This window comes from Lytechinus variegatus, chromosome 12, assembly GCF_018143015.1.
Source record: "Lytechinus variegatus isolate NC3 chromosome 12, Lvar_3.0, whole genome shotgun sequence".
Taxonomy (NCBI): Eukaryota; Metazoa; Echinodermata; class Echinoidea; order Temnopleuroida; family Toxopneustidae; genus Lytechinus; species Lytechinus variegatus.
In genome coordinates this window covers 13,057,769-13,074,879 of record NC_054751.1, presented here as the reverse complement: position 1 = coordinate 13,074,879, position 17,111 = coordinate 13,057,769, and the positions used below count along the sequence as shown (strand labels likewise).

General features: G+C 35.1%; 1 protein-coding gene across 2 annotated transcripts in view; it reads left to right on the top strand.

Moving 5' to 3' along the window:
- The window catches only part of LOC121425404, a 30,556-nt gene extending 21,496 nt beyond the window's left edge, over positions 1-9,060 (top strand). The window contains exon 4 of one of the 2 annotated variants that reach the window (XM_041621449.1): positions 7,609-9,060. In XM_041621449.1, the coding sequence (XP_041477383.1) occupies positions 7,609-7,857 (249 nt within the window). In that variant the 3' untranslated portion in view covers positions 7,858-9,060. The remainder of the gene's footprint in view (positions 1-7,608) is intronic. The other variant, XM_041621450.1, reaches the window with a different exon arrangement.
- Positions 9,061-17,111: the final 8,051 nt, after the last annotated feature.

The following is a 17,111-nucleotide window of genomic DNA, read 5'->3' as shown; positions in this document are numbered from 1 at the left end:
TTTCTTTTGCCAAAATCCCATTCAGTTTATGCATAAAGATCTCAAAAGTGCTCCTGAAAATCTCAAAATACGAAAGAAAATGCACAATAATGTAAAAAAAACTTCAACTCGCTCGTACTTATTTATTATTGAACCGAAACCTATCCAACTTGGCAGATATCAAGATTGATGTATACCACAACTGTTCTTCGACATTTTTTGTCAGGAACTGACAAATTAAGAGCTGACGTACGTCACCTTCATTTTTATCGCGAAAACCTTCATTTTAACGTATTACTTTATATCCCGTTTACATCCGGTTTGTTGCTTGTGCACAAATAAAGGTCGTAGCAATGTCGCCGCATTGAAATTTTTATTGATACCAAATACGACATATATAGGTTATAACATAAAATTTTGAGATAATCCGATTTGATCGCGTAGCATACTATACAATGCATAGTTTATCAGTAACTTTATTGTACACAACGTCTATGGCAGAAATCGGCTCCAAGCGGGAAACCTAACTTCACGTATGAATTGTCATAGAAGTTACTGTATATACATCATCCTCCAGAGTTTTCTCTATCTGGCTTTGTTTCTTTCTTGTTTTTTGTTTGTTTTGTTTTTTACCAATAATGCATATAGCATTTCCATTTATTGGAAAGCAGGATGAAAGAGCACTGTAGAATAAATGCCTTGCTCACGGGCATAGGTGCCGTGGCCGGGGATCGAACCCCGGACTTTCCATGTATTGCCTGGCGCCTTAGACCACTCGGCCACGGCACCTCCTTTTTTGAGTAGTTTTTATTGACAACTTCAATTCATATACAAAATAAAATATATATAATAAATAGAACTTTGATGTCTTTACAGATACCTAGACAACTCATAAATTTCAGATACTTAGACAACTCATAAATTTAACATAATTTTTTCATGAATGCTACAACAAAACACAATGTCAGACATCTTTCAATGCATGAAGAAGAAGCTTCTACAGAAAATTCCAACATATTGATTTTTTTTCAGTGTCAAATAAAAAAACATAAGAGAAATTTTCCAAATACAAAAATAAATAAATAAATCATTAATAAAACCTAAACGAATTGAAGCCATCAGCATATATATTTTTTAACCCATCACCTCGGCCTCTTCACCCAAATAAATTCAAACACAAACTCAGCCCTGGTCCCCATCCCCCCCCCCCACCCTCCCTTCCTTCTTGCCCCTATTTAATCGATCACAAGCATCGATGCCTCAAAACTTCTTAACATAAAAAACTTCAACAAAAAAACTGCATGCACATCGTTTTGATACGATTGCAATTCTAGTCTTTCTTATTCATTTTTGTAATTAAAAAAACCATGGGAATATACCTTTCATCCAATATTCATTAGAGTATATAGTGAATTTCTATTGTATCATTTCTCCGTAACGGAGAATTAGATGTAAACGATCGGAGATAAGTGAGATAGCTTGGGAAGAGAATGATGAATCAATAGTTGAAATTGCTTTCTTATTGGTGACTCGTGAATACCGTAGGTTGCGTATATAGCGTGGGTGTATTCAATTGTCACATTGGTTTGATTGATGGGAGCATCCTTTGAGCCAAGAGAGTTGCTATCAAGAGACAAATCAATCCGCCACTGCACCGTTTACACTGTCAATGTAATTCTCTCCCTAATAAAGCTGTCTGCTGTGATTTAATGCTATATGGTTGGCCGAATCCTCTTTTTATTGGTAGTATTGGACTGTGAATAATATACCTATATGTATACGGACATTCAATCAGAATATGGAACTTTTTTTCATTTGTTTTCGAATACATGGAATACATGAATAAAAAAAATGAAAGCTCAATAGTCCCATTTAAAAAATTGTTATTCTTATTTTCTAGTCTCAGTGTTTGGATTATGTTTTTACCTAATTAGCTAATTCGCTTAAAAATATTATGGTCATTACCTACTACTATTTTTCTTATTTTTATCGTGAGTAGTAGTGTTAGTAATAATTAAAAATGAATATCATCATCATCACAATCATCAGCAGCAGCAGCATCATCGTCATCATCACCATCATCACCTACAACACCATCATTGTCATTACCATCACGTGCAATATTTCCACAGGAATACTAACCTGTGACATATCTGACCATTTGCCAATATTTGCCATGTTTGATTTCAAAGGTATATATGAAGATGAACCTGTTTCATATATCAGATTAATGATATCTATATTGACTGTTTTCTGATTGTTTTATCTTCAACTGATTTTGACCATCTGCTCTGCAGATATCAGGAAGAGCCAAATTTTATATATATATAAACAATTTGTGGATTTTTTCTGAAACTTATAATAAATGTTTTCCTCTCAGAAGATTTAAAAGAAAGAAAAATCATAAACCATAATAATAATAATAATAATAATAATAGCCAATTTTTATAAAGCGCTTTTCCCAGAATGGCTCAAAGCGCGTTACGGCATATTATTACCCCGGTCATTGGATTCATTTCAATCCCGCACGAAAAGTGTACAATTTCCACTCCCTGGGGAGCATTCCTTGCATTCATTTTCATTAAACCATGGTTTAACAAAAACTTAAACAGATGTGTTCTAAAAAAAATTATTTGTATAAAAGGTATATTAAAAATCCTACATAACACACGCAAAAAAGAATTTTTATTCTAATTTTCGAAATTCTTATACAAAACAAATACTTGATACCAAAAGAGATTACTACTTTTCTAAGTTTCATATGTTTAACATTTTAAAGGAAACATTAATAAATCATGGAAAATTAATGATCTGTTACAAAGAAAAAGACTCCATAAAAATACCTCTGTATTCCAATGTAACTGTACACTTATTAGTGAATCCAAGAATATCGCTGAAGGTTTCAATGATTGATTATTTAGGAATGTTGGTCATGAAATAGCTGGGATGAATAATAGTAACACTTGAAACATTTTTGCATCATTTTGTGGTAAAAGTTGTCCCTGTACACCTTATTTTTTTTACCTAACACAGAAAAAAGAAATAATTATTTTTTTTTTCTTTCAAAAATGGGAAAGCTCCTGGTTTTGACTCTGATTGCACTCTTGTTAAAAGAGATATACATGTTATTTCTAAACCACTTTGCAGTATTTTTAATTTATGCATTACAAAGGGTATTGTATCTCAAGGTCTGAAAGTTGCTAAAGTTATTCCTATACATTAGAAGGAACCAAAAGATTTATTTGCAAATTATAGACCTATTTTCTTCCACGATTTTTGAAAATTTAGGAATGATGCATCTACACATGACTTCAAAACTTTTTTTCGCTACAAACAAAATTCTTTGTAATGAACAGTTTAGCTTAAGAGCTGGACATTCCACTCTTCATGCTATCTTAGATTTTTTAATGAATGTGTCAAAAGCAATAGAAAACAAAGAGATTATTATTGGACTGTTCTTAGACTTCAAAAAAGGCATTTGACTCCATAAATCACAAATACTTTTTAAAAAACTTTTCATTATGGAATCCGTGGTGTTATTTTTAATAAAATTATTTCACAGTTATTTGAGTAACCGCAAACAATTTACAGTGTACAATTCTAAAAACTCTAATTATCAAACTGTCTTTGGCGGTATTCCGCAAGGATCAAACCTCGGTCCCATACTTTTTTTTTATTTACATCGATGATTTAAATTCAGTGTCTCCACTATTAAATTGTATGTTATTTGCAGACGACACCAATATACTTTATAAACACAGTGATGTGGAATGTCTTACTCAAAACTTTGATTCAAAACTTACAAAGATTAGCAAATAGATTGAAGCGAATCAATTACAACTTGATTATGAAAAGACCTATGTGAGGCTGCTCAATTCTCCGAAAAATATTGCAAAAGTAGTAAATATATTAATGGCAACTTAATTCAACATGTAAATACTACACAATTTTTAGGAATTGGTATAGATAAGGATTTAAAATGGAAGACACATGTTTATGAGGTCTTAAGGAAAGTTCCCAAAACAATAGGAATAATGAGTAAACTTAAAGACAATTTACCACAAAATATTCTTCATACATTGTATAATAATTGATTTTACCTTACATATCTTATCACAAAATTATTTGGGGATCCTGCATGCAACACTTACTGAACCGCACCTTTCTTCTTCAAGAGAGAGCAGTTCGTATAATATGCCATAAACCCTTTCTAAGTCATAGCAGACCTCTTTTCTTAAAATTAGATATACTCCCAATTTCTTTAATACATGATTTTCAATTATCTCTTCTTGTGTATTCCTATTACCTTTTGCCTAATAATTTTGACAATATTTTTAAAACCAAAAGAGATATATATTGATATAATACTAGAAATTCAGCTGATACTCGTGCAATATATGGTTATTCTTTCTTAAACAATATATGTTTATGGAGGGATCCCATTATTTGGAATAAGCTCTCTCAAAAATTAAACAATGCAAAACCCTTCAAAATTTTAAAAGACATTTAAAATACATTTACTGCAGAAAGTCGAATACTAATAGTAATACTGATATATAAAGATATACATGTTATGTTTGTTCCCGGCATTCTGTGTTTCTTGACTGCATTTGTTTTTTAATTGTGTTTTGTGTTCTTTGTAACTTTTCAGTGATCCTTCCACTATTCTTAAATATACTCACTTGTGTTATAATGTATTTTATTGAAATATTTATAGTTCTTGATTTGTATTTTTTATGAAGATTGTGGTAAATAAATTTTCAATTTCGATTTCAGTCGTTATTATCATTTCCATCATCATTAACATCATCATCATCACGGTCATCCTCCATGTCCTCCTTCAACATCTTTTCCACCTCAACGAGTTTACACTTTGTGAAATTACTTCAAAATTCTCGATTCTTAATGTTTTGGCCGGTGGTGCTTATATGCTTAGGAATCTGTTTACATGACTTCATGCTCTGCATAATAACCCACTTTTCATATCCCCAACGACTTGAACTGACGAAATGACGGATTGTTGCAATTATTGAATCAGCAACAGTATACAGAATACACAATCAAGAGATCACTTCAAGTTTAAATTTTAAAATGAGATGTTAGTTTAACTATTTTGTTTTCCGATCATTGAGTTGACTCAAGGTGATAGTCTTTTGTTAATACTTCTATTGCACTTAATTTCACTCCACGGTTCATTTAATCGTTTAGTTTGTTTATTAATGTTGCCTGTGTCACTATCAACGTCACCCAACACTGGAGGTGTCATGTGCATTGATTTATTGATTCACTTTGCTATATTATTCATCGCGTCTGACGGAGGGGAGGGTGGTCGGATGAAAAAAAAAATCTCCACTTTAAGATACCATAGATGTCTTCCAAAATAGCAACTTATGTAGGCCCTAACACCATAATCACACCACCATAACCGACTTCAATACTTAACCAATGACATACCATTTAAAATGATGTTACAGTCATACCACAAAACCGACTCCAAATCGAGCAAAGGTATGTCATATGTAATAGCTTTGATAGCTCTGGAGCAGTTTCACCGATGTGACTGTGACGCGATATTCATGGAGCACGTGCCCTGAAGCCAATAGCACGTTACTGTGGAAGATAGCAACGTCCTATCTATTTTAAATGACTTTGGCAACGTCATAGCAGTTATACCAACATCAGTGGAACGAGATTGCTTCACTTTCGGCACGCACGGCATCACTAAACGATGATAAATGTTGAAGAATGATTTATTGATTCATGATTTATACGTGGATAGAGAAACCCAGGTCATATTCGCAATTGCTATCCTTTGAGGCACAGATAAAAAAATATTGTCGAAATGTCATTCACGCAGTGGCAAAAAATATCCGTGTCTGATCTACCTGAGATGTATATGCCATTCCAAGGCTTGAATGTGGAATGCACAGAATGATGCCATCTTTTTATTTGCCATTTTACTTGTAGTTATGGAAAGTATAATATTTTATCTCTTCGCATTATATCATTATGACTACACAGGGGACGTGGAATGGTTTTGAAAGTGGGAAAGGAAGGCGAACTGGTGGACTTTTCCTTGCAAAAAATGGGGCGGGCTGAATCGGGTTGAATCCCCCCCCCCCTCCGGTTCCGCTGCCTCTTTCAATAGTAGCTATATGCATTCCCCCTTTCTCTCCGACATCCCCCCCCCACTCTCTCTCTCTTTACGTATAACCCTTTTCTCTATCTAATTCTCTGTACCCTCTCCACCCACTATGTATCAATTGCCATTTTTTCCTTCTTTCTCTTTTCTCTTCTTTTTTTGTTTTCTTCTCTTCTTTTCTCGTCTCTTCTCTTTCAATCATATCTCTTCCCTTTGCACCCCTTGATATCAATGGACAACTATAACTGCTATATGTTTGATAACCCCTCGTCCTATCTCTTTTGTCCAATATAGCCGATGTAGATGCTTCAATAATTATCCAACTTGCCGATGTATAAGAGCGATGTAAACATGACTTTTACCGAACCAACAGGAAATAAACGCATTCCGATATCAAAAATATTTCTATAAGAATGGCGCCACATCAACATAGGTATTCATTGGTATCTTCCACACGTGCGCTCTCACTATCACGAGCATGACTGGCTTCATCACAACAGTTACGAAATCGTGAATCAGCTAATGTAGTGGAAATTTTCTAGTTCCGTTTCATGTTTATTTGTGATATATGTAGACCTACATGTAGATTTTTTTTAGCATTTTGGTTTGCTTTTCCAAGTATGAAAGTGTTATATACCGCAACGGATGCACACCGAGAGCTTACATATTGGTCTATACTTGACAACCAGAAAGAAAATAGACACCTTCACCTCAGTTGTAGATTTAATGTAGACAAGAAGCCGAAGAGTACTAAACAATCAACACAGTTATTCAACACTTTTATAACGCCGCCCAAGCATTGATTCCCTTTGAGAGATTACCTCGAATCTATCTACTCTCAACTCCCTGATTTTACATGGTAAATACAGAGAGAACTTGTGTACAGCAACATGATCTTATGCAGTAGAATAATCTTGATGGATAAAATATGGTATTCTCCCTCCTGCCACTTTATTCATTATTTATCCGCTTGTCTTTCCCATTCATCCCATCATTTTTTTTTTAGAGCTTCTAGATACTTTACGTCTTTTCGACCATAACTTGAAATTGTATTTCGGCATTTAGGTATTTAAGGGATCCCGGTTGGGGTTTTCTTTAATCTATTAAGGTCAACATTGTTTTATTCAGGCCTCATATTTAGTTTTCTTTCATATCTTTAATTTGTTCATATTATATATTTCATAGGACATTAAATCGTTTTTAATTTTATGTTTTGTTATCATCATACATGTATTGAATAAGATATTTTGATTCATATCAAATATTGCAGATATAGCATCAATTTTAATTAATCAAACTCGTTATCAACTTCAAGTTCATTTACCGAGTTGATTCATGGCTCTATATTGCGGTGATATTGCTTGGATTATACTTGAGAACAGAAAATTGCAGTCATTTTGATGTTCGAGTTTTTTTTTACAGTAAGGATTAACCACATTTTTCTACCTATTCTTCCTCCAATCTTTTTTGTGTCTCCTTCTGTGCAGTGCAGACCATGCGGTCCACGAAGTCAGGGAAGATGCGTGATGGTGGGTACATGCTGTAGTCCACAGTTTGGCTGTTACCTGTTCACGCCCGAAGCTGCAGCTTGTATGACCGAAGATGTGTCCCCGTGTCAACTGAATGCCCCTTCCTGTGGCCTTGAAGGGCAGTGTGTCGCAAATGGCATCTGCTGTTCTGCCGCAGAGGGCGCCTGTCACCTTGACCCGACCTGTACGTCGATGTCATTAAATTGATTTTGGGCGCAATGGTGTCTTTTCAAAACTAATTATCCCGGTGTACAGTTTGTCTGACCATGTAATTTACTTTAGTTCATCATCTTTTTCGACCTATCCACTTTTTTTGGTTCCTTAGGGATATGCGTTTATCACTGTCAGCTAAAGGTTATTATGGCATTCATACGCTGAATTTGATAATTGTTGTAATTTTTGTACTCATATCTGAATCCAATGCGCTGGTAAGAATGATTGGGTACAGCTTATACAACAGCAAACTTATTGTCTGAGTCAGTACTGATTTTATCATGTATTTAATCTTGTGTCAAACTATGATCGTCATTGTATGTAGGCTAACTGATAGTGTTTGATAATGGCTTATTTTATATTTTCTGAGAACATAATTTTAACAGGAAAACGCGGAAGTGGTTATTATAATAGGAGAACGTAATAAACTGTCAGGGGATGACGATCCCTTAAAATCTTAAAAAGTGATTATGTTTCATTAAACACTCCGTAAGCAATATATGTCTTGTACTTAGTTAACCCAATTTATCACTCGGTGTTTCAACAAAGTGTGACAAAATTTCTTAATATCCTACTTAATGATGACAATTAACAATTTTACAATAAGAATATTTAAAAAAAGACTTTGAATCTACGTAAACAACAGGTTATGCAGTGTACGTGTAAATTCGTCTGTGACTCACGACAGCCGGCATAAATGTAAATACAGGTGGTTTTTAAATGGGATCGTTTAGACTTTGCAGAGAACTAAATATAAAACTTTATTTTCCTACCCGAATGATCGTTAGATGGAGTTTGAATTGAATGTATTTCCTGAAAGTTATTCTTTCTGTGTTCGTGATGTGATTTGCCATCCAAGTTTTTTAAGGTTTTTTTTCACCCATTTGAGCTCAATTGCATTTTTGTTATGATCTTGAATCATAACTATCCTTAATCGAGTGAGAACAAAGAAAAATCATCAAAATAAATGTTAGACTCACCACAGATGCAAAACATTTGGCGTACAGTATTTTGCCTGTGACCAAAGGATGAACTGCTGACAGAGAGTTCAGGTCACATACATATCAATTTTAACAAATGAGCGTCATTAATGGCGATAAGAAGATTGAAGCGACCGGACAGCTTGGACAAGGCTGTTAAAAACTATATGTCATTTTTGTTGCTCATGCAACTTTTCACTTTACGCGCGTACATCGTCTGATCGTTTAAAAACAACCATTTTACACCTACATACTCTTATAATAGACCTCGGTGTCCAGCCCCTGTAGGTCAATTTGAGTATTAGAATTTATGGAATTTATGAAAGTTATGAATGGATTACTTAAAGTTTCAGAAAATCTCTTACACATATCCGTATCAGGGGCGGATCCAGCTTTTTATAAAGGGGGGGGTAGGGGTGGTATGCGAGGGAGCGTAGCTACTGAGTCCAAGCGAGCGGAGCGAGCGAGTGGGAGGGGGGGGGTCCCCTTCCCACAGTAGGGAAAATTTTTGAAAATCTGTGTGTGAAAATTGCGTTTTCTTGCATCTAAAACACCACTTTTTTTGGTATAGAGGTCGTTGCCAAATTAACCCCCATGAAAATTTGTAAAATTAAGTTAATTACAAGTTAAAAAAAGATAAGATTAAAAAAGATGGTCCCCGGATTTTTTTTGTGGGGGGGTTGCACCCCCCCCCCCCCCCCCTCTAGATCCGCTTCTGCGTATATCCAAGCTTAGGCGGGCAACCCGACACCTCCATTCACTTTCATACCAATGATTTCGAACATCGTACATTGAATTGGAGCGTTCATCTTAGAACATAGACATTTCCAAATTTGACCTTTTGCTGGCGCCATTCAATACGTTTACTGTCACTGGATGTTGATATCATTATTTCATGCTATGAACTACATTTGAATTTAGCGTATGTTGCATGTAAATATTGAAGTTTTTCTGTCGTGTATGAACGCGGAGGATAATATTATAAGGCGTGTGATAATGATTTTAATCAAAAGGGTTTATTTTGTTTAGGGGACTCGGAGAAATAACAGTGTATTCAGTATTTCTTAGTTTGTATTTGAGAAGTGGGGTGGGATGTCGCTGAAATCATCCGGGTTCTTAACTTCATTTCAGTTCTCTTTTGTTATTGCAATGTTCAGTATTCTCATGTTTCATCGTATTCATTCATTGTTACAGCAGCAGTGTATATAGCACATTTTGATGAAACATCGACAGACAAGAATATTCAGGCGACGCTCCTAATTATATTGCCATATTTAGATAGAAAATAATATACGCTTCATATTGAAATGAGACCTAATTACCATTGTTATCATAATCTTCTATTCTGCAAATTCATGCCATATTTTCATTGAGTGGTTTATTTTGTGAAATAGTTTTTTTTTCGTTAACTAATTATTCATCACTATTGTAATTATATGTTCGCCATATTACGATTTCATCTTTGAAATACTCTTAATAAGTATGAAAAATATCTGCGAATCCAGAATGAGTAGACTCCATTAAAAAAATATACTTGTTAATTTCTGTACATGTTGTATCATCGTAATATCAGATACATAAATTGCATGGTATTGAATTGTCATATAAATGATCAAACTGATTGTGAGATACATTTTGAATTTTGCTCTGTACTATATTCTGTAGAAGATAATCATCCCCTAATCATCTGACCATTATCAACACGAACCTAATAAAAGGTGCTGGAATTGGCACAGTCACTTCTTTATATCAAAGTTACATCTTTTTCCTTTTCTCTGTCAATCTTACATAGGAATAATTTTGTATTCTTTATGAAATCGAAGTAAAGATCATAAAAATATGGTTTCAGGACATTTGCTACGGCGACAATTGCTCTGCTCAAAATTCCTCACTCTAATCGAATGACCAACTTCAACCATGGAATCATATTGCAACACTAAAGCTACATTTAAACGAAACTAAGCCAAGAGAAATTGTCGCAGGAGCAAATGTCGTGTCACCAAAAGGTTATAGCGCCATGGATCTCCTAAAACATGATGAGGTGTGAAGAGATGAAGAAACTGATAGAGCTAATGGGAGTAAAGATTGGGTATGTCAATCGTGAGGGCGTGTGTGTGTGAGAGAGAGAGGGGGTGGGTGGGTGTAATGCCGGTGCTAATGTGCGGGTGTGTTTGATTTGCGTGTGGGAGCTAGGGTTGTGTGCGCGTATGTGTGAAGGTATTTTAATGTGGACCGTGTGGTTGTGTGTCTGGTTGTAATATAGAGGGAACATGTGAGGGTGTGTACATGTGTGTGTGTTAGAGTTAGGGAAAGGTAGCCCTATGGTAAGGAGGAGTGCGTGCGGATGAGTTTATGTTGGGTTGGTGATGGTTGTCGAGGTACCGTAACCCAAAGGTGTGCCTGACTAATAACGTTTTCCATTCACGGTCACGGCAACCTAGTGTTCTTGGGGAACGCATGTTATCAACAGTGCTCTTTTATCCCAAATTAAAATATATAGAAATGCTGTAGTCATTATTGGCATGCTGGACATAAAGGGACAAATCATCGTAAGGACCAGGGAGAGTACGGCGTTCTTAATAAGGGTGAAAAACTGTCACTCCTCGGCCCTTTTCCACCATTTTCGCCTTTTGTGTTTTAAAAGTGTACCATCCTGATGTTCAGATAACCATCTCTTGTCATGTCAACTTTTTTTTTTTAAATGATTAGATGATATTAAGATCTTGGATCTCATTATGTCTATATACATCCTGTTAAAGATATCGTCAAAATAATGACTTATCTTGGATCTCGCCTTGTCTTTATCCCTTGGGAGAGATGATCAGAATAAGGCCTCCTCATGTCTTCATCCTGTTTTTTTTTTAAAAAAGGTGATCATCGTGTTAACAGGATGCAGACACGACGAGATCCGAGATCTCGTCATCTGACCCGAGAGGTAGACATAACGAGATGAATCTGGGTGGCACTTTTAACCTTCCATAAAATGTTATGAACAAGTAAAGGGAGGATGTGTGTGCGTAAGAGACTGTGTGTGAGGGTGTGTGTGTGCGTGTGTTTGTGCTTGCGTGTTACTTTACCATGATAAGTAAAGTATAGATGCATATAATAATAATAATAATAATAATAGACAGTTCTTGTATAGCGCACAACACATTATAAATAACGTCTCTATGCGCTTCCAAAGGACTTGGATATTATATACCCTGGCTTTAGCCCCGCAGCCTTTTATTACAGCGCTGGGGCATTTCAAGGAATAAATTCCTGCCAGGTACCCATTCACCTCACCTGGGTTGAGTGCAGCACAATGTGGATGAGTTTCTTGCTGAAGGAAACTACGCCATGGCTGGGATTTGAACCCACGACCCTCTGTTTCAAAGTCCGGAGACTAATCCACTGGGCCACAACGCTCCACAAATGGTGCTGTTCATTCGCTGTGATTGGCTAACATTGATTTGATTTTTAAAAATCTGAGCTAGAAGGTCACACTTGTCACCTGTATGTGTGATAATGTAGCCCAGAAAAAATCTCGTCCAGAAATCATTATTTAGTGCTTCAAAAAGTGAAATAAAAAGTGACCGGAAACAGCATCTTGAATTTCATCCCACACTTATGTGTTCTATTCAAGTGTCGTTATGACGCCTAATTACAAACTTGGGTTTTGCCTCGTATTTTTAGCTTTTCATTCTAAAAAATGGTTGTTTTCAAGTTGTTTTTTTTAGTTCTAATACATACTTGTACATATGTTTCATCTTAGTTTGAGAATTTTTTTTAAATCGGCTGCTCACAAAGTTAAGTAATACATTTAAGCGGAGGCTGAAGCTATTCATCTTTTAGTCTTTGTTTGACTTTTTCGATGCTGTCAACATGCATGGTTAAAGTGAAACAAAGGCCTATAGTAAGCGATACGTCTGATGCGGTAAGACTATACGCAACCTAAAGGCGAGTTGTTTTCCTCAGCAGAATAACGCACACACTGGTAGTCTCGCCGCATCAGACATATCGCTTTCTTGGCGTCATAGCAAAGAAAGTGCATCCTCTGCCTAGAGTATAGGCTACTTTATCATAGTACCATGACTTATTTTTTTAGGTTAATAAGAAAAGGAGCAGACCCATTCATTTGGAGGAGGAAAGGGATGTTGCGATTACTTCTAAGGAGAAGTGAAGTATATTATAACGATTATGCAGTTTCAATAAATATTGTTGGCTTCCGAAATACGACCAAGCGCAGTGAGTATTAGCTGCAGTGGCGTAACTACGGGGGGCATGGGGGGCACGTGCCCCCCCCCCCCCCAATCGTCTGGCCAAAAAAAAAACGGGGAAAAGGAGAAAAGGAGGGAGAAAGGAAGAGAAACGTAGTGGGAAAGAAGAAATTATTGTTCATTATAATGTTATATTATATTATAATTATGTTATGTTCTATTACATAGGAAATATTTTTTCATAACTTTATAAAAATCAATTTCATAATTTTCTATGTCTTCATTGTTCCTAGTGCTCGCATTGTCTGTTTAACGAGACATATATTACTGTTGTACTAAAACCTCCCATTTTCAAGTCAATATACACCAAATACTTTTCCTCGCACTTCGAGTTATTATTGTTTTATGTGAAATATGCATCTTTTTCATGACTACTTAAAGTGATTGCCCCATGTTAAAGTCTTCATATAAAACATCACCTGTCCGTGATTACGTTCGCATTAGTGAATTGGAGAGATATGTCTGCTCTTCACGAATTCCTAAAATCAGTCCTTAAACATGTTAAATGTCCCTTTTTCGAATCTGAATATAAAAAATTTTCAGCTCGCGCTTCGCGCACGCCTCATTTGGTTAGTGAAATACGTATGGTCTTCGTGAATTCCTAAAAACAAGCCTTAAAATGCCGCTATTCAGGTCCGAATTTCCTAAATTTTGAGCAATTCAGGTTCGAATTTCCTAAATTTTGAGCTCGCGCTTCGCGCTCGCAATATTTGATTAGTGAGATGCGTATGTTAATCATGATTATAATGACTACAATTGCTTCATTGTGTTTAGATGTAATTCGAACAAAATCAGCAAGCACTTGGCACTCGAATTAGATGACTATGGTGAGATATGTATACTCTTAATGGATTCCTGAAATATAGTCCTTAAAATATCCCTGTTTGGGGTCAATATATACATGTACAAAATTTCAGCTCGCGCTTCGCGCTCGCATTATTTGTTTAGCGAGACAGGTACGTATCATGATTACAAAAACTTGCTTATAATGTCCCTGTTTAGGTCTGAATATCAAAAATTTTCAGCTCGCGCTTCGCGCTCGCATTATTTGATCAGTGAGATACATATTCATTTAATGACAAGTACTGTCCTTGTTTCTACTAGGTCAGTATACCTGGCAACAGCGCGCTTCGCGCACTTACTAAGTGACTCAAATTTTTTGCTGGTGCCCCCCCAATGCCGTGACCCACGGTACGCCACTGATTAGCTGTGTTCTTTCCAAATACGCGTATAATACCCATTGTACAGTGTACAAAAAAAATCTCTCTGAGTGAGATCATAATGTGCTCAAGATAATAGTAGTAGGCCTGAATAGGCTTAATATCCCGGTTTCAAGTACATGCAAAAAATTATTGTCCAGCGATTAGTTTTCATTACTTTTAAAGTTAGATATATAGGTTACTCATCCTTTTTCAATTTCAATTTCAATAATGGTATTCATTTGACAAGTCCAGTTGCATACATGGCAGCCATGAAAAAATGGCTGAAATTTTTGCATGCTTGCAAATATTTTGTCTAACATATAACGTTTCAGGTTAAAAGACAGTATATAGAGATAATAATTATAGCATGATACCATTTTGAGGAAAATAAATTTCATTATAGATTCTAAAAATCAAATTAATTAATTAATCAAATTGCATATAATAATTATTAAAAATTACCAATCCTGACTGACTTTAACACATTAAAAAACATCTTAAGGAAAAGGCATAGATAACAAATAATGAAGCAAAGTAAGACTAAAGGTGAAAGACTGGTATATTGCACAGACATAATTGAGAATGAAATAATTATGAATTATGAATCATAAAAGGTATTGCACTATTTTGAAATCTCTTTGTTTTGCACCTAACTTGTTCATATTTCAGTTCTTTCCTCAGCATGACTGTATCTACTTTGTTTTTTTTTCTTGAACCAATCATTGGTGTTAATTTTCTTTCGAATTTTCTATGACCAATACACTTGGGAACTTCAATGCACTTACGGCGCATATCTCTTATGAAAAAGGGACAAACAAACACGGGTAGGGATATCTTCAAAGTCAGAACTCAGAAGAAAGGCAATTAAAGAGTACATTGCATTTCAGAATGAGGGATGAGAGCATCAAAACGGCCTTTATTGGTAACAGTATAGGCCTATATAGTGCATGTGATCTACATATGAATTTAGAAAGTGTAGTATAGCGTCTTTCTTATTTAAAGGACAAGTCCAGCCTAACAAAAACTTGATTTGAATAAAAAGAGAAAAATTCAACAAGCATAACACTGAATATTTCATCAAAATCGGATGTAAAATAAGAAAGTTATGGCATTTTAAAGTTTCGCTTTAGTTCTCAAAACAGTTATATTATGCACATCTCGGTCGGTATGCAAATGAAGAACTGATGACATCACTCATTCACTATTTCTTTTGTATTTTATTATATGAAATATGGAATATTTTTATTTTCTCGCCATTGTCATGTGAAATGAATTTTCATTCCTCCTTAACACTTGGAATTCCATTATTTTAACATTTTGTACTTCAGGCAAGCCCGTCGATCCTATATCGTCAAATTCGTAAATATTGAAATATTGCATAATTCAAACAATAAAAAACAAAAGAAATAGTGAGGGAGTGACATCATCGACTCTCTCATTTAGATTAACTGGCTCGTTCATAATACTATATTTTGTTAAAAATGAGCGAAACTTTGAAATGTCATAACTTTCTTGTTTTACATCCGATTTTGATGAAATTTTCAACATTGTGCTTGTCTGATTTTTCTCCATTGATTCAAATCAACATTTTTTCTTATGTGGACTTGACCTTTAAGCACTGTTAATGGTTTTCATAAATAACCTGTCATTTTTGCAAATACGACCACACAGCTGCATTCCAGTCCTGACAAAAAATAGGCCTGTATCTTTTAACCTCAATTTGACCATAGGCCATATTTCATGCATGACAATTAATCCTTAACCATTACTTTGATCAACTTATACCCGATTTAACATATTCTCATTTCAGCCAAGAAGTGTTACTGTATAAGCTCGCCGTCTTTTTGCAACCGTCTAAACATAAATTTCAATAGCACATGTACTTTATTTGTTTCTTGTCCTTTTAAAATTCTCAACCAGAAGCCAGTACTCTACAATCATGGCCAGTTCCATGCTACAAATCAACCCCGTCCTGTCTCCCAATCCCAATAGACCATGCAATCAGAATGTGCAATTGTTCTAATATAAAGAACTTTCTGTGTAACACCACAATTTGACTTATGTCTTTATATAACCCCTGATTTCGCTCTGACCATCAAGTATTGGTAAAATTAGATGGTCAACTTAATGACACTGAATATTAACTGACAATTGCATTTTTTCAATTAACTTTGAATCAATAGCTAATATTAAAGCTCTTCTCGCCTTTACGACTTGCTTTAAAATTTATTTTTCAAAGCATGGAGTAGCAGGTCCATGTTCAAAGGTAGGCCTACCGATAGTTAAATTCTAATCCCAAGTAAACAAACTCATAACAATTTGACAATGATCATTATCATAATTAATGATGATATTGATTATGATGATGATGATAACAATAATAATAATGATAATAAGTAATAACAATAATAACTACTTCCTTATTACTCTAATAACAAAATTTACTGACTGGAATATATAGGCCTAGCATATATAAAATGGCAGCAATTTCTTATTATTCGAACCGGGGATTCGAAAGTCAGGAATAGTATATATGCCGTATATGGGCCACATTCATCATCTATGTATAATTTCGTTAGGTCATTTGCGTCTGATAGTTGATATGACAAAGAGACCTAAAGTATACCTTGAATTTTTAGAAGAATCAATGAGGAACAAAATCGAACTTTTATAAGCTTTCACTTTCAGGATTATGATTTTCGAATTTCCCGGCCCGCGATTCTCCTAAAAAATGTGTTGTCAGGCCTTTGTTTTGTCACATGACCCACCCTGAACCCATCCCCAGCTGGCGAGCTAGCGCTTGTGTT